The sequence below is a fragment of the Tiliqua scincoides genome, chromosome 5 (assembly GCF_035046505.1).
Source record: "Tiliqua scincoides isolate rTilSci1 chromosome 5, rTilSci1.hap2, whole genome shotgun sequence".
NCBI classification, from domain to species: domain Eukaryota; kingdom Metazoa; phylum Chordata; class Lepidosauria; order Squamata; family Scincidae; genus Tiliqua; species Tiliqua scincoides.
The window spans coordinates 55,191,939-55,216,729 of record NC_089825.1 but is presented as its reverse complement, the minus strand read 5'-3'; the positions used below and the strand labels follow the sequence as shown (position 1 = coordinate 55,216,729).

The 24,791-nt window shown below is 41.9% G+C and overlaps 1 protein-coding gene across 1 annotated transcript in view; it reads right to left on the bottom strand.

The window, feature by feature from the left end:
* The window catches only part of ITGA9 (integrin subunit alpha 9), a 276,091-nt gene that overhangs the window by 18,885 nt on the left and 232,415 nt on the right, over positions 1 to 24,791 (bottom strand). Inside the window, exons 24-27 of the mRNA XM_066627787.1 lie at positions 17,278 to 17,403; positions 15,720 to 15,839; positions 14,082 to 14,183; positions 2,606 to 2,725 (exon numbers count right to left, since the gene is read on the bottom strand). Of these exons, the coding sequence (XP_066483884.1) occupies positions 2,606 to 2,725; positions 14,082 to 14,183; positions 15,720 to 15,839; positions 17,278 to 17,403 (468 nt within the window). The remainder of the gene's footprint in view (positions 1 to 2,605; positions 2,726 to 14,081; positions 14,184 to 15,719; positions 15,840 to 17,277; positions 17,404 to 24,791) is intronic.

Genomic DNA, 24,791 nt, shown 5'->3' with positions numbered 1-24,791 from the left:
TGCTTGCCAGTGCATTAAATATGCTTATATGGTGCCAAGATAAAAGTTAGAATGTCTAACTGGATTTTGATGTACACAGAGTCACCACTGGCGAGATTTGAAGATCAGATAGAATGTTTACCCACACACTTACAGAGAATGCTTGGGCTTTGCAAATCATATACATAGACCACCAACAAAGCCCAATTACTTGGGGAGGTTAAATGAAAATACTACAAAGACTGGGAAAAGTTTGACCAAACTCCTATTTATATGAAGCAGCAATTGTGCTTAATTAATCTTGTTTCTGAATCCATTACACACTCAGATGCTTTTCATAAAGCAAAATCACTAGTGCTCATATTAGCCAACTTATGGCCAACTTAAAGTGACATATGCCAATGCAACATGGGGAGCACTGTCATGTGTAACATAAGCACTAAGCTTCATGTGTTTATGGCTCTGCCTGAGGGGCTCCTTCTTTCCTTTAATGGCAAGTCTTATTCTGCTTGGAAGGGATAGTATATCTAATTTCATTCTCTTTGGGCCTAACCCTGGCTTTAGCTGGTAGCATGCAAAAGTCATGGTGCATCCCTGTTGGTCCCCTTTTGGGGGTGTGCACACCCCTGCATGCACATGCATGCATGCATGTCTACTCCTCCATTCCTTCACCTACCCAGATCAGGAGCTGCTGTTACAGCCTCTTTCTTGCTGGGCTAGCTGGTCTTTGTTTCAGACAGGCTTCTTAAATAGAGAGGACTTCCACCTCTTCCACCTCTCACTCCGGCCTGTCTGAAAGGAGAGTCAGCCCAGCAAGACAAAGATGGGAAGCAGAAGGAGACAGGGCCTGCTGTTGCTGCATCAATCTTTTCCCCAACAGCAACACTTTTTCAAAGATAATTCAGTGACCAAAAAAAGAAAAAAATCACTGTGGTAATGACCCCATCCTCCTCTGGCCTAGCCACTGCCATGGTTTTCTTCATGCATGTTCCCATTTCCAAAAGGGGAGCAAGAGAGGAGAACATTGCATGTTCCCATTTCCAAAAGGGGAGCAAGAGAAGAGAACGTTGCAATGGTAGCTAGTGGGGGGGGGGGTCAGAAGGTGAACACCTGGCCAGGTGGTAGGCTGGAGAAGGTTGGAGACAAACACAAGGTGCACCCAAGTCACTGCTCCTCCTAGCCCACTGCCTAGAGAAACTGCTTCATTCAGCTACATACATAAGCTAGTCTAGTTCATCACTTGAGGACCACAACTTCAAGTGTGTGAAAGGGTTCTCATTAAAAAAATAAAATTATCCCATTATCACACATTATCTCAAACAACGCTTCTTGAGTCAGTCTACACATTCAGGTATGGCTTATCAACCAGTGATGTAGTTGTTTTTGAGAGATCTGCCCTTTGGGCTCTACCACCACAGATGTGAATGTGGAAACTTCAGCAGGGGATAGAAATTCATGCCTGCTTGGAACCTACCTTTTCTGAGTGCTTTTGTCTAACAGGTGAGAAATGATGCCCTGAAAAACTCAGGCTAAAAGTTCAGGCAACGACTGCCCACTGACACATTGCACAAACTCAGGAGACTATAACTTGCATAAACCTTTCCCCACAAAGTTACAGGACAACGGAGAAAGCATGCCAAACTGAAAGATGAGGCAATGAGCAGAAGATTTTTTGAGCATCCCTGCCACCCTTTTCTCCTCAGACTTGCTCCAGCTAAAGAGCTGGTGCAGGTCCAAGGAGACTCATTGCAAAAGAGGGAGGCTTATGGAGAGGTAAGGGGAATTCCCTTACAGCCATTAAAGAGAAAAGATCTGAAAATGAGGATGGAACCTCAAACCCCTTTCCTTTTTCTCCTTGCTACTTAGGGAAGCAAGTACAATATGGCCTTTCCTGATCTCTGATGAACATTTGCCCTCTGGGGCAAAGCAGAATTACAACAATGCTCACAATGTCTCTATTTGATAGGAAATTTCTCTAGTGGTGAAAGGGGAGGGGTTGTGGATGAGTGAGTCAGATTTGTAGACAGGACAGAAGAGGTATGTAAATAGACCCAAACACAATGACATTAAAAAAAGAAAGATTGTTCATAACAATGAAACAAGTGATGAAGAGCTGGAACAACTGTCAGAATAAAGGAAATTCTGAAATATTTGACCAAATGATCATGTATAATGATAAGATATACCCTGATGAGGACAGTACTTGTTTTATAAATTATTAATTCCAATATTAAAATACCCTGCAAGTCACAGGGTTTAAGTGCCAACTGTACATGTTTTAAGTGTCAACTATACAAGCTAATTGTACAAGCTTGTATCAGGAAAGCTGATACAAGCGGGAATCAGGAAATCACATGAAAATGCAGTGGGCGAGGAAGTGTCTTCTGTGTCCTTCACAGCAAGATTTCAGTACCATCTTTTCATTATGGATTTTTCCTCCTTCCAATAAGTCAAATGAATGCAAAAATGTTTTCTGATACTTCATGATCTCCACGGAGAAGACTGTTTACTCATTAAGCTTAATGGATACTAAATACATACCAGAGACTGAAAGAGAAAGATGTGCATTTTATGCCAAGGTTGGAGCTAATCGCTATGTCTGTATTGTGTCTGGTAGATAACTTACCTTCCATAGCATCACCGCCAACAACAGGAAGATGAGAATTCCCACCAGCAAACTGATAGCAATGATCCATCCAACCACATAACCACGTGGCTCCAGATTATGCAAGGCCTCAAAGACCACCTACAAAGCAATTAGGGAGAAAAAAAGATTTATATGTCTGGTCTTCATTACTCACTGTGTGACGGGTATGGTAGACTGCTTGCCCAGTTCTAATTTTGAATGTACTGCAGAGAAACAATGTCAACTGCATTTGCAAAGGTTGGCCATCACTATTTTTCTCATACATACAGATAACAAGACATGGCTTATCTCTGGAAATTTTATCCTATTGCTATTTTTTTCCACTTAGACATAAGGTTTGCTTCAGTGCCAGTCACTGAAAGGCAGCAGCAGCAGCCATAGAAATCAATTTCTGTAAATTAGATTACTAGTTTCCATTAAATCATTTACCCCCCCCCCATACACACCCTTTTTATTCTGCTCTTATATGGAACTCCCAGTGGTCTCCTATCCAGGTTACCAATCAGATGCACCAGGTTACCAGTTACCAATTCACTTGCATAGTTTTAGCTATGCTAAAAAGCTGCTCCTGGACTTTTGGCAAAAAGGCATAGAAGGCATAGAAGGCAAAAAGGCATCTTGCTCTCTTGTCAGCTTCCAATGGTCAGCTGCTGCTACAGACAGTATGCTGAACAAGATGAACCCATCATCTGATCCATTCCTGTCTTAGGAACAAGCAGACCCCTCCTGCACTCTGTTTATGGCACATTATATGGCATTGGGCTACTTTAATGACCTGATCTTATCTGTGTAATACACCAAGGGTGTCTACATTTTTTGGCAGGAGGGCCACATCATCTCTCTGACACTGCGTTGGGGACCGGGGGGAAAAGAATTAATTTACATTTAAAATTTGAATAAATTTACATAAATGAATTTATTAGAAATGGAACTTACAAGAATGAATGAAGGTCTTGTAATAGTTCAAGGTCTACAAAAGGCCTTGTACAAAGCAAGGCCGGCCTTTCCTTTGCTGTTGCTGCAGCATCACAAACATGAAACAGCAAGTAGTGGAGGAAGCCCTCATCCCACAGCTCCCGTGAGAGGTTGAACAGTCGCTCTCATACTGAGAGCAGTTGTGTCAGGCCAGCACGGGCTCCAGCAAGTCTCCAGAGAGTCAGAGACTCATAGGAGACTGGGGGTTCCCCACGGGCTGGATTGGGAGTCCCTGAGGGCCGCAAGTGGCCCCCGGGGCTGGGGTTTGGGCACCCCTGCGATACACCATCATGGCAACCTCTCTGCTGGTCTGCAGAGTGCTGCTGCTGCAAGGCCCAGAATACCATGTGCTGCTGACAGCACCCTGCAGATTGGCTGCCAGCATGGTTTTGCTGGCAGTAGGGGTGGGGTGGATTGGGCTGGGAAATCAGGCCAGGATGGGGGTGGATCAGAGGTGGGATGCGGGTGGATCTCTGTGGCAGTGGTACTCATCATATCCAAAAGCTTTGTCCTGGTCCAGACACAACCTCCGAAGACCCCTCAGAGCTATGAGAGCAAAAGAGTTGGCATAGCTTTAAGGAGTTTCATAGGGGACCAGGCAAAGGGCAAGAAGGTAAGTAAAATCTGGGATGCAGGATGTAATGAACACTGTGTCAGAGGCCCTGCATCATGCAGGCTAGACAAGGATAGGACTGGGCCGTAAGTATGCTTTGGGATATAGTGGACAGAAAAGGTGGGAAGAACATTTTCTTTTTCATTCTTACAATTTGATGCAAATTTGATTAAAAACATCCCTTTAAAAGAAAGCAAAGCAAGGTGATATTTACTCTGTTCATTATTAACTGGATACTTTATTGTTCTCTTTTGGGTGCTGGGTGGGCTAGAAATCTGAGCAAACAGAAATCGCACATTTCACAACTTGTCTTAGAATAAAAATAAGAACAGCAGGTTCTTAATTTTAATTAGCATTACCCTGGAAATAGAAGAATGGTGCATGGCTATACTCTACAAGGAAGCTGCAGAGTCAAAATCAAATAGCTGCAAGTTAGAGATGCAAAGTTTGTGCTCCATTCAAATAAACACACATAAAACAGAGGACAGTTCTGGATGTCAGAGGCAACGCTTATGAGGTTGTAAAGGACAGCATGCTGTAGAAGTAGCAGAAGTATATGACACAGTGAGAGTCAATACCTTTGTTTTTGTTAAGAAAAAGGAGCATTTAATGAGCCATAAGAAAGACAGCCGAGAGATTTACTATCTGTTGACTGGGAGGGAAGCTCGTAAAAAAATGAAACAGTTGTTAGAAAATGAAGAGATGGGTGGAGAGAACAACATTAGAGATCGAGAGAAAGTACAGAAATTGTTGTTTTTGTAAATAAGGAACATATGGAGAAGGGTATTTTGAAAAGTAGTGCAAAGGAAGTATGGAGTGAGACAAAAGCTGACATTAAAGGCACAGAGAAACTATCGTAACGGCATGTTCTCATCACCACCAGATGCTGCTGCTCACTTATCCATTCCTCTGCTGTGAACCCAGGACTACATTTCTTTTTGCCCACCCATTTCTGTCTGGCATTTCCTCATTTCCTTTCTACAGCATTAGGCCACTTATTCTTATGTCGCTCACTGCTATTCCTGAGAAAGAGCAGTATGTTCCCAAGGTATGGTCTGAGGGCACTCTGTATGGAGCCCTTGCGTTCCCTGATGGACACATGGGAGGATGATTTTGTTCAAGCTGGCTCCTTCTCAGTTAAATAATTCTAAATTACTTCTTTTGATACCTAAGAAAACAAGCACATCACCAAGAAAGCTAAGCTGGCTTTTCTGCCTGACCCTGGCATTCAATCTTTCCACAGGCAGGAACTTTTGACATGAAGAAACTTTAAACATAGGCCTCCCTGTCTGCATTTTGAAGTAGAACAGCCTCAGGTTGGCTCAGATCAGCCCTGTGTAGATTAGCCCTGTGAACAAGATTCCCATTTGCAGGTCTAACAAGGAGTAAAACATGTCTGAGGTCAACTTGCATTTGGCAACCTGTGCTTCTAACTTAGGCTGTATCAATCAACCTTAAGTAATATGGTATTGAGATATCTGAGCTAGAAGAAAATGCATGCACCTTTCATAGCATTTGCAAAGAGTTTTGAGAAGACTGGATTTCCTACATAAACTGTTGCTTGTATCATAGATGACCAACATTTAAAAAATAAAAGAGCAAAAGGTACTTGAAAACAAAACACAATGAATTTCCCTTTGTCATTGGTCCTGTTTAGAAAGATTACCCCATGCATCAGATAGTTTTCCTGCAAGGGCCATAGTATTTAACAGGCTTTCTACTGAAGCGAGCTAACTTGTTTTTATTGGGAGTTTTTACAGATGCAATCTTCCAAAGACGAGACATACATAATTACTGTGCCCAAGACATATATCCTCCTTAAATTCACAGTGAAATTAGATCACTCAGAATCCTTCACTATTTCTACAAAATAGCTTCCTGTGGGAACACAACTATTTTGGAGGCTAAGCAATTTCTTGGTTTGGTGACACAGTGGGTAATGGAACTCAGCTTGTGCTTTCACAAACCTGGGTTCAAGACTATTTAGGCCTATGATGAAGGAGAAGAAAAGCTTACACTACTGCATTACAGTAGTGTTTACAGTATAATACAGTACATAATACAGTAATACAGTATAATACAGTATAATACAGTACAGTATTATCTCCTATGATAAAGGAGAAGAAAAGCTTACACTACTGCATTACAAAATACTTTACAAGTTCAGTTGACATTGACTATGTTACCATGACATGTTACCATTGACATCAATACCATGATGACAATCTTGAATTAGCGTTGAGTCAAAACTCCCCCCCCTTTTTGGTGCTCCATTCATAGGCAGTGATGTAGGAGGAGCATTTCAACAAATTTCAAGGTGGTAAAACAGAGAAAATAATAATAAATAACAATAAAACTTTATTTTTATCCCGCCCTTCTCCCTAACGGGACCCAGGGCGGCTAAAACTCATATTATGCAGCTGTCGAGAGTCTCCAAGTTTCATAACATTTGCATATAATCCCCCACCAAGCTCCTAGCCCTGCCCACTCCAGCATCTCTAACCACAGAAAAATCTTTTTCCATGGAGAGCATTAGTTACTGCAGGCAAACACTTTCTACAGGGAAACTGGCAACAGGGCTAGGAGCACAATGGCAGCAGAAGCGGGGGCCACTGGCCACATTCACAGATGTTGTGAACTCAAGGAGAGTCTTCACAAGCTCATAAACTCTCACGTAGTTGATGACTGTCAGGTCATCTTCAGGAAGCATCATACTGAGGTTAACTAGAATTAGCAATGCTCCCCAGCCTCAGAGCTCTGCCTTCTGCAAGAAAATGGCAATCACTAGTCACTGAGATGCCAGGAAGCATTATCGCTACCAACACAACTGTAAGAAATGCGGCAGTGAAAAAAGTTGAACCCAGGGAAGTTCAGGAAATATTAACTTCATTCCTGATGATACACCCCAATTAGAAACAACAAAACCATAATATATATGGACTTTGTATTTGCTGGAAAAGTAGTAGTTGGGTTGTAATGGAGACAAAGGAAGGGAGCTGTTATCACAAGACTATTAGTCTTGCTAATTTCAGTGTAATGTGACATTATCTCAAAACTAAAAAATAATAATAATAAAGACAGAAAAAGATGTGGTGAAGGCTACAAACCTTTTTTTTTTTAAAGAATTATCATAGAAACATACAGTTGGAAGCTACCTAAGAGGTCATCTAGTCCAACCCCCTGCCTGCAGCAGGAAATCCTCCTAGAACATCTCCAGCAGGTGATTGTTGAGCCTCTACTTGAAACTTTCCAGTGAGGGATAATCCAGTACCTCCCTTAGCAATCAGTTCCACTGCCGAACCACCCTTACTGTCGGGAATCCAATCAGAATCTCTTCTCTTGCAGTTCGTACCCATTGGAATTAATTTAAATCTTTTAAGAAAAAATCTAAGGTCATTGCTGCATCTTCTTTCCTAAGTTATTTTATCAAGTTATTTATCAAGTTATTTATCAAGTTAAGATAAGTTATTTTATCAAGTTTTGAGAGTTTAACAAATGCAAGAATAGCCTATCAAAAGCTAGTAGCCATGATAGCTAAATAAGACCTCCAACTACAGGGGCAAAATTCCCTGAGATACTGGGAGACAGCAACAAGTAAATGGCCTTCATTTCCTGCTTTGAACACCCAGAGGCACCTGGCTAGGAACCAATGGAAACAGAAGGCTGGGCTAGACAGATCCTTGACTGATTCACCAGGGAAATAAAAAAAGGACTAACAGATATATTTGCAAAAGTGCATTTCAATCAGCCCAATTGAGCTGATCCAGTGAAACAAGAGTCCAGACCTATCCAACTTTCCAGAGCTCATGCAGCTACAATGTTGCTGTGAGGTACCGGAACAAATGTTCTGTTGCTTTGAGGAGACCTCCATAATGGCCCACCACCACCACAGGATGCAGTGCATACCCAGTTGGCACAGCTGCATCGGTGATGGAAAGTTGGATAGGGTTGGGCCCAAAAAGGATCACAGATCAGCCATGATGTCGTCATCATCAAGAGATATTGCACTGGTCAATGAAGCCTGTGAGGAAGTGGAAGTAATTCATCTTTTCCACGTGCTGGCATTAATGTTTCTAAAGAATAAATGTGCCAGGCAGACCCCACTTTTGAACTATTTGCATCTTTGCAGCAATCAAACTGCTAAGAAACGAATTGTGATCTTGCATGGCTAGCTTAACAGTTATATCTCCTTCTGGGTAGCTAATGCAAAATGTACTTAAAGTTTCTTTAGATCTGTAACAGATCTGCAACAGCAAAACACACATTATGGTTGACATATGAGAAAGGTAGAATGACCTGAGAGAAGACTACAGGCCTGTTGGCATAGTCTTTACAGGCATGTTACCCGGAAAGATCAGCGTAACAGATCAGCACATAAAGTCAAAATTATGCACAGTCAAAACTCCCTTAAAGTCAATAAATACTACTATCCCTTTATGAACTAAAAGCAGAGTATGAGAGACACTCAGGAACTGAGAGAACAGCAGCTTCATTCTCCCATGGCAGGCTTGCTTTACGCATGAACAGAGTTAAGTGGAATTGTGGCCAGAGTTGCCTGCACTGTTGAAAGTGCTGTTTCTATCTGCCTTTTGGGGGGGGAGGGGGGAGCCCTAAGCATGTATACCTGAATTTGTGTGAGTCTATTGCAAGTAAGATGTGGGCTGCTTGTACTGGGCAAAACACCCCTGGCATGTTACACATGGCCTGCTGTGGCCTTCTGCTTTTAGTGCATTATAATACTATGAGTTAGCCAGTGCATATGCTGGATGTAACAAAGGCATGCTGTAAATGAGGTTTAACACAGAAGATTCTGCTTTTGGACAAAACCTGGAATAAGTTATCTTCAGGTCCCTTCTCAGTGTTGGCTGTTTGATGGCAATGTGTACCTCTGTCTCAGACAGATCCCTCCTGACAACGCAAAACTTTTCAAGTGGTTGATTGGTATGGTTAATTGCAGAGGGTGGGAAGCCTAGACATATAATAAATTCATAGCAAATAGGTTAGCATGAAACCTGTTTTTCAGAGACGTTTGTAGCATGAACTCCTTAAGACCATTAAGATTCCCAGTGCACTGAGTAGAAAACCCAGAATAACCTAAATCCTTCTGACACAGCTCATAAGTCTTCATTGCTATCCCAGACTGTGACACTAGACTTAAGGGAATTCATCTGATAAAGCATCTGAAGCAAATACAGTTTTCAATGTTGAGAAATCACATCAGCTACTTCATGTCCACAAACAGCAGCTCAAAGGAGGGGAGAAGGAGCTAAATAGCAGAGCATACAAAAGTAAAAGAAAAAACATGAAAACAGAGACAGGTTCAAAAGGAAGAAGAGGGAGGGAGTGGACCAAAAAATTTGTTCTGTATTAGTAACTGTGGTTTGCAATACGTATTTATTCCCTACTGCATTCCACCGGAGGAGAAGAGAATGAATACCTTGAGCCAAACCACATGTCTTAAATTTTTTCTTCTGAGTATGACCCAACACAAAGCATGCCGGATCAGAGAAGCCAAAGAGCCATATGGAAATTGCATAAAGGGAGATTAAAAACTAACATTCGTATTAGAAAGAAATGAGATTACAAACTGATATTTCAAAACAAAATTATTTCTAACACGCTCCTTTTCGGTGAGTGCTTCCCAAGAACCAGAGGCAGCCTTCTGATCAGAGATCATATTTCTTTTTTCTATAATACAAGATGAAGTAGTAATAACTAAAACACAGAATGTATAAAAAACCTATGATGGCCAATAGAAAAAGGCCATTTTAAAAGATATTCAGGGGGAACTTCCCCTTCCATACAGTATCTGTAAATAATCTGCAGAATTCCCAAATCCTTTACAGTAATACGATAGGTATTCTAAGATCTATGAACATAATGTCCAGATGACAATCCAAAAAAAGTGCATGCCTAATTAATAACAAAGGCCAACACATATTTTGCTTCCTTAAACGTTACAACAATTCCTGGGTATATGCGGGGTGCTGATTCCAAAAATGGCATCTGTTTTGCCCTATCACATCTAGTTTTGGAGATATAGCAGGTTTCCTCATGAGGAAGTTGCTTGAACCATTCACTAATGAGAGTATACTATATCTCCAAAACTAGACGTGATAGGGCAAAACAGATGCCATTTTTGGAATTGGCACCCCAAATTCATATCAAACCACCATAAAGTTTGGGAAAAACTTTTCTGACCCTCAATTTTGTAGGCCTCTGTAACCAGAAGAATTGAGACTTCTGTACCTAAACTTTCAGTTCTGGAACAGCACAATTCAAATATAATAGCCAGAGAAACTAGCAATCAACCAGCAATCAACCAGCTTTCATGCTCAATTCAAGGTAATGGCTTTGACTTTTAAAATCCTTCACAGCTTGGAAGGTGGATATTTCAGAGAACTCCACAACCAGTATCAGCACTCTTACTGCCTACAACAATGGTTTCCAACCCCTGGTCCAGGGGTGCCCAAACCCCGGCCCTGGGGCCAACTGCGGCCCTCGAGGCCTCTCAATGTGGCCCTCAGGGAGCCCCCAGTCTCCAATGAGTCTCTGGCCCTCCAGAGATTTGTTGGAGCCCACACTGGCCCGTCACAACTGCTCTCAGCGTGAGGGCGACTGTTTGACAACTGCGTGAGCTGTGGGATGAGGACTCCCTCCACTGCTTGCTTTTTCACATCTGTGATGCAGTAGCAGCAGCAAAGGAAAGGCCAGCCTTACTTTGTGCAAGGCCTTTTATAGTCCTTGAGCTATTGCAAGACCTTCATTCATTCATATAAGTTCATCTTTAATATATTCATTGATGTAAACTTATGCAAATTTATTCAAATTTTAAATGTAAATTAATTCTTTTGTGTCACAGTGTCAGAGAGATGATGTGGCCCTCCTGCCAAAAACTTTGGACACCCCTGCCCTGAAGTGATCTGTGAGGTCGTGGAGAAAAAAAGAGCACCTTTGATCACTTCCAAGGTCTCGATAAGTGATTGCTCCCCCCACAGACCACCAGAGATGGCAGAGAATGGACTGCCCATAGCTGACAACAAAAGCAATAACACACAAATCTTCTCTATAAATAATAAAGCTAATAAATCTCTAATAAATTTTCTTTAATTATTACAAATGTCACTGTATTTTTTGTGTACAGGGGACAGGAGGGGTTGCATGTGGTTCATAATGATTCCAATTTTTGCCTCTGTGGTCCACGGGCTCCAACAGGGTGGGAACCACTGGTCTACAAAGTTCATTAGGTTAGGCCCCAATGCAAGATTCCCTCATCCAAAGATATTAGAATCCAATACCTAAACACAGGTTTCATTACACCACAGTTACTTCTAAAAACATTCACACAACACTTTCTGAGTGTGTGAAGTCTTTGACATGTATTATCTTGATGCTATACTGACAACAACCCTGTAAGTATTATTATCCCATATTGCAGATTAAGAAGACAGAGGCTGAGAGGGAGTGGTCTGCCTAAAGTTTTTTTCCGGCCCTGAACACTATGTCAGATTTTTGATGCTGCCCTCTGGCCAAAAAGTCTGGAGACCCCTGACCTAGGCAAAAGACAGAGAGCCGTGTTGGAAAGGCCCTGACTTTGGGGTCTAGACCAGTGGTTCCCAAACTGTGGGTGGTGACCAAACCAGTGATGACCCACTGGTGGGTCGCAACCTGATTTTTGGTGGGTCACCAATGGGTGATGGAAAGATCAGTTAACTAATTGCCTCAAGCTCTGAGGCTATTCAAAAATCAGATACTGTAGCTGTTAATTACCCTGCAAAGAGCTCAGCTCCTGCAATTTGCAAGCATGCGTAAATACAGGAAGAAAATTTTTGAGGGTTTCTTTCTTGTTATTATCATTTATAAATAAATAAATAAATAAATAAATTTCTAGATCTCTTTTTTTAAAGTCTGGTAAACCAAGGTGGGACCCAACAGAGTGTCATTCTGGTGCTAAAAAGTTTGGGAACCACTAGCCTAGAATGTTTAGAATTTTAAAATTCTAGGGCAGGTCCTCACTTGGATTGAGACCTGATTGAAGACCAGGAAACAAAAGTGGGTGTCAATGAGCAATTTTCACAATGGAGAGAGGTGAAAAGCAATGTGCCCCAAGGATCTGTCCTGGGACCTGTGCTTTTCAACCTCTTCATAAATGACCTGGAGACCTGGAGACAGACCTTAGTGAGGTGGCTAAGTTTGCAGATGACACCAAAATTTTCTGAGTGGTGAAGACCAGAAGAGATTGTGAAGAGCTCCAGAAGGATCACTCCAAATTGGCAGAATGGGCAGCAAAATGGCAGATGCGTTTCCATGTAAGTAAGTGTAAAGTCATGCACATCGAGGCAAAAAATCAAAACTTCACATATAGGCTAATGGGTTCTGAGCTGTCTGTGACAGATCAGGAGAGAGATCTTGGGGTGGTGGTGGACAGGTCGATGAAAGTGTCGAACCAATGTGTGGCGGCAGTTAAGAAGGCCAATTCTATGCTTGGGATCATTAGGAAAGGTATTGCGAACAAAACGGCTAATATTATAATGCCTTGTACAAATCGATGGTAAGGCCACACCTGGAGTATTGTGTCCAGTTCTGGTCGCTGCATCTCAAAAAAGACATAGTGGAAATGGAAAAGGTGCAAAAGAGAGCAACTAAGATGATTATGGGGCTGGGGCACCTTCCTTATGAGGAAAGGCTACGGCGTTTGGGCCTCTTCAGCCTAGAAAAGAGATGCCTGAGGGGGGGACATGATTGAGACATACAAAATTATGCAGGGGATAGACAGAGTGGATAGGGAGATGCTCTTTACACTCTCACATAACACCAGAACCAGGGGACATCCACTAAAATTGAGTGTTGGGAGAGTTAGAACAGACAAGAGAAAATATTTCTTTACTCAGCATGTGGTTGGTCTGTGGAACTCCTTGCCACAGGATGTGGTGACAGCATCTGGCCTGGATGCCTTTAAAAGGGGATTGGACAAGTTTCTGGAGGAAAAATCCATTACTGGGTACAAGCCATGATGTGTATGCGCAACCTCCTGATTTTAGAAATGGGCTATGTCAGAAGGCCAGATGCAAGGGAGGGCACCAGGATGAGGTCTCTTGTTATCTGGTGTGCTCCCTGGGGCATTTGGTGGGCCGCTGTGAGATACAGGAAGCTGGACTAGATGGGCCTATGGCCTGATCCAGTGGGGCTGTTCTTATGTTCTTAAAATGTATCATTTCCAAATACAATTATATTTCTTTGGGATAGATGGAGCTTCTCATTATATAAGAGTCAAGAATTCTACAGATGAGCAAGAAGGGTCCTCGACAAAAGCATATGAAAGAAGGAGAACGTAAGCTACAACACCTGGAGTCAAAAGGGGGGGGGAAGAAGAGAAGAGGGTGTCTTTTTACTCCAAATACTCAATCCTCTTGGTTGGTCTCCTAGATTCTCAGTTGTTATTAAAATTAGTCCTTCATAATCTTCTATATGAATTGATCTCCCTGAAGGGGATAAGCCTCCTGGATTTCCCCCAAACCTGTGTTTGATTAAAGCAGGCTTCAATTTCACAGTGGGAAACCAGGCTCTCTGCTGAGCCAGGGGTACACCCAAGGCCTTTAACAAGTTGGGTTAGCTGCAGCACAATGTGTATTGAAGCATTCTGCACAACATCATTTACTACAGGTACAGGGCTTATCACAGCAGGCAAAACCACAGGAGGATTGCAAGGCAGCAGGGCTGCTGGTGTACTCAAAGAAAGGCACGCACACTCATTTTTGTAGGCTAAGCTTAGGGCCAACCACAAATTCCTAGCTCAGTGCAGGATCTCTTAATGCATTCCATATGAGCAGCACAAGCAAGCCTTGCTGTTCAGACAGATTCACTTACCGTTGCATCCTCTGAATTACCGTTGGATACTTCTACTGCCCGGATGGTTGTGTCCACCCTCACCTTTGCCCTTGTTACAAACTGAATGACTGATGAACTATCCTAAGGAACGAACAACAAAACATACTGAGAAATACTGTCACAAGCACAACCTTCAAAGGCCTTTAACTATCAAATAAAGCCTTTATTTGAGGCTCTTATGGCCTCAAATATTGTATAAAGTCAATGAAGCAACCTGCCAGATTTAAATCCAACTCATCCCATTAAATTTGATATGCAGTTGTACTGTTTTTGTTTTCAAACTTGGATATGATCTGGCTGAAAAATTCTCCTGTTCAGTTCTACTGTTCCGTTAGGAGAAGACAACACAGTACCAAAAACCAAAAGCCAAAGGAAATAATAATCTGCATCATGTCCAAATAATCAGCAATAGAGATGCAGTTATTAAAATGCACTTGTTTGCAGTAACTGGTAAAATGTTATTATTAAAACTACTCCAGACATAACAGTCTGTAAAAAAATTAAATATGTGTTTTTTCCTCTTGCAAGAATAACTCCCTCTTGTAGTTCCCACAAAGACTTAAATATAAATGGTCCAGTCAGTTTCCTTTTAAAGTCATCATTTGTTCTTACAAAGTAGAAATGTATCATATATCATTTGCTGGAACTACATCAGAGACTCACAGTATCATAATGCACAACTGTTATGCTGCAGAGCAAAAGCAAGATGACAATTTAAAGAAATGTAACTTCTTATTTGGAAGCACAGTTCCTGCATTCTTCTATGTTCTCTGCAGGTCAGCAAAAGCATAGGAATGAACTTAATTTTACAGTATCCATCTATGTATTGGCAGTATACGTAGTTATGTAACAGGTGGTTTCATACTATGGCAGAGCTACACAGGTAGCATTATATCGGGGCTGGACCTGAAACTTGAACCAGCATTCCCAGGCACTAAGCAGGTCATCTATGGGGATGTGACTTCCACAACATACTTAGAGCAACCCAGTAACCAGTTTTTGTTTTTTTTAAAGAAACAAGGCAGGGAGGTTAATCCAGAGGGAGCTAGATTATTTCACCTTTTTTAAGATACTGCACTAGCTGTTGTTTGTGGCACTGCTCCCAATGTACACTTTAAGGATTAAACTACACACACGTGTATTTTCTCCTAAGTGTTAAGCACCAGAGTTAAGCATCTCCAGGTAGGCCCGAAACTTAAAATCTATGCCTGAAACCTTGGAGACCCATGCCAATTAACCAGTAGCATTCCGGGGGGGGGGGGATAGTGCTAAGTTTTTCAGGGCACCTCAATGTGCCTTGTAAGTTACCCTTCCCTAAATGCCAGTCCAGGCAAAAAAACAAGTACAGGCCATCTAAGGATTGAACATCTAAGGGTTGTGTGGACCAGACCTGAATCTTACTAACATGAGCGCAGCTATTCTGAAAGCTTAGAAGCACATATGTATTGTTTTTCTGTTTGGCTATATGGAACCAGAGCCAGGGTGTTCAGCAGTCTGAGAGATGGAAGACATGACAAGGCATATTTCTGCTGTGTATAATGGCCTGTCAAATGGCCTGACTCTGAGAACTGCTTAAAAAGCAGGCTGTAAACTAATATATCATGCAACAATGCTCACCTTTTTCAGTATCTCAGTGTTTAATAGCATATAAACATCTATGCTGCGGGATTCCGCTTTTGCTAGTGAGCTCAAGTTACAGCGTATAATTAAGCAGGACCTGCCTGGTCTTTCACAGTCCTAGGGGAGACAAACAGAAAGCTGTGAGGCAGACAAGGAAAAAATTAGAACAAAAATGCACACTGCTCAGTTTTTTTTAATTGCACTTGGATAACAATATTAGTCATGTTTTTGGTGATCTGCTGCATAACGTCTTTAAAAATACTCCACCCCCAGGGAGCCTTTGTAGCAAATTTTACAATTTGCCTAACCCATTTAATTTTGAACCTACAATATTAATCTATGAGTATGAGAGCTAGGTGGTACAGGGTTGGTTCTATGCACAGAAATGAAATGGAATTACCCCAGTCTCGTTTAGGCTGCAATCCTATGCACAGTTATCTGCAAGTAAGTTCCCTCAATATTAGGATATCAACTCTGAGTAATAAATGTAATAAGGCTTTAAGTGTGGGGCAGCCCAGTCCTACCTATCTCTCCGCATAGTGATGCAGCGGCACCAATGTTGTGTCCACTATAACCCACAGAGGGGTTTTGGCATCTAGAGACCTCCTCAGGGGAAGTGAGCAATGCCAATTTCAGTGGCATAAGGATGGCTTAGAATTGGGCTGCCCCTTCCAGACAGAGTGTTCACATTTATCTGGAATTAAGCTTTAATGAATACAGGGAGACTTATTTCTGATTTAAAAAGCACGTAATTGAACCGCGTGAGTGCGATTACTGCATTATTATCTGAGATTGCAGCAGATCATCATTCGCTGAAATTCTTTTTTATATTTGTCAACCTCATTCTACCTCTAATGGTCTATGAATCTATTTATTGATGATATATACACTATGGGAGGTTCTAAATTTAAGTGGGAATCCGTGGCAATATGTATAATATGTGCGTGTGCTTTTAATCAAGTTCATATATAACAGGTTATCAGTGAACTCACACCAAAGTATTTTCTTCCATTTACAGTACATGTTTTGTCTATGAACCAGCAGACAGGAGCTACAGGCAAGGATTTGGTACTATCTACTATGGCAGTGTTTCTCAAACCGTGGGTCGGGACCCACTAGGTGGGGCGTGAGCCAATTTCAGGTGGGGCCCCAAACATTTTAATATTTTAATTGTTAATATATTAGACTTGATGCTACCATGGTATGTGACTGCATTTGGGGAAATGTTACAGATCTTTTAACAGGCTATTGTGTATACGATAGTAAATGGGACTTACTCCTGGGTAAGTGTGGGTAGGATTACAGCCTAAGATTGTGAAAAAATTTTCCTGCTTGATGATGTCACTTCTGGTCATGACATCACTTCTGGTGGGTCCTGACAGATTTTCATTCTAAAAATGGGTCCCAGTGTGCAAAGTGTGAGAACCACTGTATTATGGACAGGAAGTTCCCCTTGCACCCTCAGTGTTTCAGTGGCTGTCCAATGACATGAGGTACTTAGCCTATGATAGTGGATTTTTAATGCTGAAACTGCACATTGATAAGGATCTCTTACCAATACTTTTCTTCCAGACTTCGTAAAAAAGGCAAATATTGTGTGGAAAATGTTTTCCTTTTCTTGAGGAATGATGCACGATGTTGGGTTTTTCTGAAAAGAACAGTTTCCTTTGTCCTGGGAAACCTGAAAACACAAGAAAAAAGAAAAATAACTTACTTAGAAGCTCTGCTTTTTTGACACGTGGATACGCTAACCACGTATCCTTGTTATGCTTGTACTGTATTATGTTTTTTGTTAGATTACGACTTGTTAAACTGATACTTTTTGGCACAACCAACAAGAAATTATAACGATACAAACACAAAGCTTCTAAGACCTCCCAGCCTCTCATTTAAAAAAAAGCTTTTGTTTGTTTACATACATTAATTGATTTCAATGAATACAAATTGAAAATTGCATGTTATCATCTACTGAGACTGAGATAAAAAGAAAGGGGAGAAGCTGCAAAAATTAAACTTAATTTCGCCTACTAAGAGCCATTTACAGTCATTTCCTTCTCATTTACAGCTCATTTCTAACATTTATTTATAAGTATGTATATACTTGCAGGCAGAACAGGTCATTACAGGGGACCCCTATATCAGTGGATCCCGTATCCACAGATACATTTAACTGTGAGTTGGGCCCGTAGGGTCCAGCGTACGCGTCCCACCGGAGACAAGGGAAGCTCTACTCCCCTTGCCTGCAGAGGGTCCTCTGAGTCCAGCAGAGGACTGAACCCTAGAGCTGGAAAAAAAACTCAACTTTTGGTTTCACGGAGAAACCAGAAGTGACTTTTTAATGCCTTATAAGGCATTCCCCTGCCCTCCCTCCCCCGCCCCGCCTTATTAAAACGCTACTTCCAGTTCTCCGTGAAATGCGTTGTTTTTTTTAAACTGCTGGGTTCAAAAGGACCCTCTGGAGGTGAAGGGAGTAGAGCTTTCCTTGGCTCTGGAAGGTGGGGGAGCAGGCGTTCGCTTGTAACCATGGTTTCATGTAACTGTAGGGGCTTCAAAACGGAAGACTTGTGGATACAAAGGCATGCCTATAATTGATTACAGTTAAATATTCATGACCATCCTTAGTTCAAACAGTCAATTTTTCTGCAGACTTTTCGAAGGTAGGTCTGGGTTTAGTTGGCTTGAATTTGTTTGTTGGCTCTTATGTAGTAAATTAGTTGTAGTGAGTAAATTAGTTGGAAAGAGATGGCGCCCACACCTCCCACATTTTCCAGTGCCTTTCCATATGCTAAAATATTGCAACCCACCATACCCTGAAATAAGGAAAAAAAAGTTAACACCGGTAAATCACAATTGGTGTTAAATAGTTCATCAGATTGGTTCAACATGTATGAGCAAGCATGCTGAAAAGTCAGGTCACCAAGAACGGCCATGTGAATCAGTCCTAAGGCTTGCAGAAATGTTGATATTAGAACATTATTTTGTATTAAAGTATTTGTATTAAAGTATTAAACAAAACAGATCTGAAAGTAGAGAAAGCATTAAATACTAATCTTTTCAAGCCTTTAATGTCTTTCTAATGAAAGAACGTCCACGTTTTAAAACTGCAAATAGTAACTTATACACACATTTGAAATTTTTTAAAAAAAGAAAAACTCCTTAAAAAAAGAGTTTGATAGACAGACCACTGGAATAGGCTGGCTGGCCAGCCTACACTATATCCAGTGCAGGTTTGAAGGTGGAGGAAGTGCAACTTGAAGTAAAGGGACTTGTGTCCCCTTACCCTGAATAATGCCCCAGCCACCTCAGTGGCACAGATTCAAGCAGCCAGGTGTGTTGCCAGGCTGCTCAGGAGGGGGATTAGGATCCAGCCTAAGTGCTGCAGGTTGGTCCTACCAGCCTCCTGGGCCTGGTGTGCCCACTAGCACTTCCCTTGCCCTCCCCAAGCCGTCATGCCGGCCTCCCCAGGCTGGTGCAAACTTACCTTGTGCCAGGCTGGAACTGGCAGGAGCAGGCTAGCATGTGTCCTTCCACTGGCTCTACCTGCTCCCAGATCATTGCAGAAGTGCCTTATGGCATTTTGTGGCACTCTTGGGCCAGCGTAAGTAACCGGCTGAACTCAAGCTTAGGATTGCGCTCACAGATGGATAAAAGATCATGTAAGCAAGGTACATGGACCAAAGTATCACAAACTTGTCCGTGTCTGGTGGTGGAGTTGCAGCACCTTGCTCCACGCTTTGTTGGCAGCCATTTTATGACAGCCAAAGTAACTTCTGCTGATGTAATGGGCTTCATAGTACAGCCTAATCCCAGATAGAGTTGGGCTGTTATCTTATAGGGTAGTTTAAGGACATCTAGATAATACATGCGAAGTGCTGTGCACACTCCTAAACCACTACATAAATATTATGTATTATTATCTAGTAAGACTCTTCTTATATTCTCAGCAATACATTTGGTAAGTGATGGTTCAGATAGTGTTTTCTTGTCAGCATGAACCCCATTACTTCTCAGAGACAGGATGTAGCCACTGAAGTAAAAATGTGCATGACTTCACTCACAAAGAATGCTGCATGCACAACATTCAAAGGAAGTTCCCATAGGATTTCTGTAACATTGTATCCATGCGTAACTTTAAAGAGCGTAGAGAACAGAGGAAGAAATCAGCAGTGAATTTTAGTCAGGTCAACCTACGTCATCTCTAATGGCAAGCAGAGGAAATGTGTGCATTTAGGAGGTCAAATATTTGTCAGCATTTAGCAGCACAGATCTATTGTAAACATAGATTTAGGAAGAGTCAGATATTGTGTCCAAATGTAGCATTCTGATGCACTGAACTTATTTCTTAAGAGGAATGATTATTTGCTAATTTTGTTCTGAATCTGGTTCATGTGGTTACTTTATTCAAAGCACAAAACTGAAAAAAAGAAATTCAAAAACTGTTTTTTATTCCTTTAGGGAACAATGAATTTTCCTTCTTTTGTTCCTTTACTGTTCCATAGGTTCAATCCTGCCCTACTTTCCCCTACACTGGGGGGAGTGTGGGGAGAGCAGGGAAGAGGTGAGAGAGAGGCGTTTTGGGGCGGGCAGGGCAGGCAGTGAGTGTTCCTGGGGTGAGCAGGCAGGCAGGGAATGGGAGGCGATGCCAGGATCCAGCAGTTCCCAGATCCTAGCCCCATTCCCAGTCAGTCCAGGACACCTAAGGGCTGCTCGGATTTGTGTCACCTGTTGAGGTGGTGCAGATCCGAGTAGACGCATTGGGGCTGCTGCGGCTCCCACCTGGGGAAGGGGAAAAGTTTCCCCTTGCCTTGCGCCAAGCCTCAAACGGCTCAAACTTGTGCTGGATACATCACAGGCCCTCTGGTCTGCCTGTTCCAGTGTAAGTTTGGATTGGGCTGCCCAGTTGCTGTGTGCTTTATCAGTGCAAGGGGAGGAAAACATGATAGTTGTTGCAAAAACATACCACAATCTTCTGCATGTGATTCAGACATTTTCTGATTAATTGAACATTCCTAATGCATCAGTTCTATCTCAGAAACATGACCATCTAATTAAGAACTCCAAAATCTAGGAAGAAATGTGAAAGAGGATAATTTCAGCAGCATCTCTGTTTGGTACTTCTTCTGCCTTGCTTGAAATCTCAGTGCTCCATAACCTCTCTGAGCCTCCCCTTTTTTGCATATGAAATGTGCACATGCATACATTATGACACACTCTTTCTACACAGTTTTATCAGACCATGACAATCATCCCCAGCAGCACTGAGCAAGTTGGAATTGTGTATTTGAGCATTTCTGAATGACAAATTATAGCTACTTGAGAGACACCCTTCAGGGATTAATATGAATCAGCTGATCCTGTCCATCCCTAAAACAGATGCCTTATTCACAAGCCCCAGGGTATGCTGACCTCATTGACTTGTCAAATGTTTCATCTTATAACTGTTGTCCAAGAGAGGGTTGTTGGTAATGGGGAAAAATAAAGCATGTATCATTTAAAAATATGTCCCACATGTACTCAGAGTGGACATCCGCTAACATAGAACTCATCTTCTTTTTCTGCAGACTCTCCAAATTCTTTCACAGTGCACTTTACAAAATAAATAACTATATAAGCTTCTCAAGATATTGGAGAAAAATTTTTTCCAGTCACAAATTAAAACAAATGATGGCTGCTTTGCAGTTGAAAAAGAGTAACAAAGAGAGCTGGCCAAGTGTGTCTTTGCACTTCTCCTTCTTTCAGTTACATGCTTTTTGCATCTTCCCAGAGAAGAACCATTAGCTCCATGTACACCAGACGTCTTCACGGTCATTTCTTCTGCTGCAGAAACCATTGCCTTTGATGGGATGGTTACCACATGGTTAGTATGGCTGCCACCATTTCTTCAAAAATCTGGACAGTAGATTTCAGAAACAGTGTTAGCTCCACCCCCGTCTCAGTTTATATTTCTGTTTCCAAAATGAGTCAAAACTGGTGGGTCTACTTTGGCACACCTAAGCTAAATATTTCCAAGGAACAGCTAAGAACCTCTGAAAGTCTCAACCCAATTTGTTGAGTCTTGAAATTTCTTGCCACAGGATGTGGTGATGGCATTTGGTCTAGATGCCTTTAAAAGGGGATTGGACATACTTCTAAAGGAAAAATTCATCACAGATTACAAGCCATGGTATGGGTATGTGCTACCTTCTGCTTTTAGGCTACCTCAGAAGGCCAGATGCAAGTGAGTGGCACCATGATGCAAGTCTCTTGTTGTCTTGTGTGTTCCCTGAGGCATCTGGTGGGCCACTGTGAGATACAGGAGACTGGATCAGAATGGGTCTTTGGCCTGATCCAGCGGGGCTCTAATGTTCTTATGAGCCACAGACCATGTAAGATTGCATTTGTTTGATTTAATATTAGTTCTCACAACAGCTAGAGCATAAAACCATCATATAAGATATCCAAAAGAAGAGTTTACATGTAGCGTTCCCATGCTCAAGTGCTCAGCAGCTGAAATCCAAAACTGTGCTTACATTCTGCCTTTCTCTGGTGGCAGGTCAGGATAACTGATGCGTTGTAGGGAGGGAGGTAACTGCTACTCTATATTAAGCAAAGCTTCGTGTGCACCTCTTTCAACAGCTCTTAGAAGATGGAAACAGAGCAGGCCTGTGCAAGTTGAGACCCACCACCACCAAGATGCATGCTGTACGGCTCATCACATGCTGAGAAAACCTCTATTCTTGCTGCTTTCTTTGTATTGCAAAAATCAGGGTGGGTGGGTGGGAGGGAGGTTGTATTTAAGCATCTGTCAGGCCACAATACATGGTCGAGTTGTCTGTGACCAGCTTTGAGATTCCTCCCAGGTTTGATATAAAAGCTTATCCCTCTTATATTTTAAAATTCTAAAGGTAGATGCCTATTGGCCATTTCCCGCTCCCCCAACACCTGTCAATACTGTGAACAACTTGAATAGCTCACCCTCATCTAGAGTCTTGTCCCCATTCCATTTCAAGATTCTCTGCAAGGAAGTTGCTACCTCATCAAAGAAGAAGTAACCTTCATGCATTGAAGTCAACTCAGTTGTTGGAACAATGCAGAGATCACATGTCAGAACACATGGAAGTAGAAGGAAAGAAAATAAAGACTAACTACACATCTTGGGAGAGAAATAGAAAATTGGTAGCTAGAGACATGGTTAAGTAGCCCCCCCCCCCCGAAAACTTCTACTTAAAACTGCCTCCTTTCAAAGCTGCTGAAGCATACACGGGGCTCTGCTACATAGATAAGCATGCAATGTATGGTTTTGCCCTAAAAACTGCACTTGTGCAGTTCTACCATTTTAAATCACATGGATATACAAGTATTTCCCCACATGCTATAAAAAATTTTACCACTTCCAGATGGCATTTGGCGTTCTAAAAGTTTAATGTAAAACCTGTATATTTCTGCAGTTAGCCTGTATAGGAAACAGTTTTCATAGTCTTTGCTTGGGTTCTGTTAGTGGCTTTATTGCTGAGCTCCTGCAGTTTGCAAGGTAACTACTAATTGCCCTGCAAACAGCTGAGCCCCTGAAGTCTGCAAACTTGTGTCAATATAGGGAGATGAATGTTTGAGCATCATTTTTCTGGTGTGCCCCCCCCATGTCTGTCAATGACAGGTAGTGGGGACAGGTGAAGGCTGGGTCACGTAACTAAGCCCTTCAAGCCTTGAGACAATTCATTAGGGTTTCCTCATCACAAGAAATGGATTTGAGTTTTTTGGCAAATAAACAATTTCTTTCTAGATCACCTTTTTTTAAAAGACTTCTACAGCTAGGTGGGTCCTGATAGAGTGTTATTTGAAAAAGTGGGTCTCAGTGCTAAAATATTTGGGAACCACTGGTACAGTATATTAGAAAAATCTATTTATGTTAACAAGAAGTAATCAATTATTTCCAACTTCCTTCTCACTATTCCTGGCAGAGTTTAAGCTATAACAACAGAATGGGGAAATTATGTCACTTTTCATAGTCCCTTAGGAAAATTGTGCTGACCTCCTTTTTCTCTGATTCAAAAACTCTTGAAGAGGGAATTCCCTGGTCAGAAAAACTCACTAAAAGAGCTTTTCCCAAGTCTTTGTAGCTCTTCCGACAGTCATGATATCCTATCAAACCTTCTGTTTCCTCACAGACATGTGACAAAAGGGTAATCCATACATCCAGCTTACTCAGCAAGTCTTCTTCCTAAATAATCACTGATAAATCACATCTTCCTAAACACGATGCCACTCATCCATCAGTGCCAGAACTTCTTTTTATGCATATCAGTCCAGAGAGGACACAGTTGTCCAGAGACAGTCTTGTTACTGTTTACGTTTCTATCCTACTCTTCCTCCAGGGAAAACAGAGTAGCACACACAGATCTCCCCATCACTTCCTCATGTTATCCTCACAACAATCAAGCAGAAGAAGGTGAGGCTAAGAGATACTGATTGAGCAAAGATCACCCAGGGAGCCTCATGGAGGGGATTGAAAGTGGTTCTTCTCAATCTTAGCCTGATATTTTGTTAATTACACTGCACACTAGTTTTTTAAAGATGTGGCCTGGAATTCTACCACTTTTTTCTAATCTGTGCCTTTTCCCTCATTTCTTTAAACAATCCTGCTTTCTCATTTTCCTTCATAACCAATACACCCTCCTGTTCCCTGCGGAAGTCACACTATCTTCTACAAAACCCTCCTTTCTTCCAAGGGCTGGTATAATCTGCAGATTCACTGCACGAGATAAAAGCCCCATCCATTCCACTGTAGGTCAGCCAAGTCATACAGTCCTTTCACTGATCAAAACTGCCAGGTGACATTTAGATCAGACTGCATACCTGCCTATGCCATGAATGTCCATTGTTACATTGTATGCAGGCTTATTGCTTGGAAATGCAGAATGAAATGAAAATGTTGTGCTGTGCCGGAAACCTAGGCATGTCTACTCTGGTGTAAACACTACTGAGCTTAGTGGGTCTTCCTGTAAGGTAAATTGGCAGCTGGGTTAACTTCATTGCATCCACAGTGAAAGTCAGTAGTAGCAAGAAGGAAGAATATAACCAGCTGCCACCATG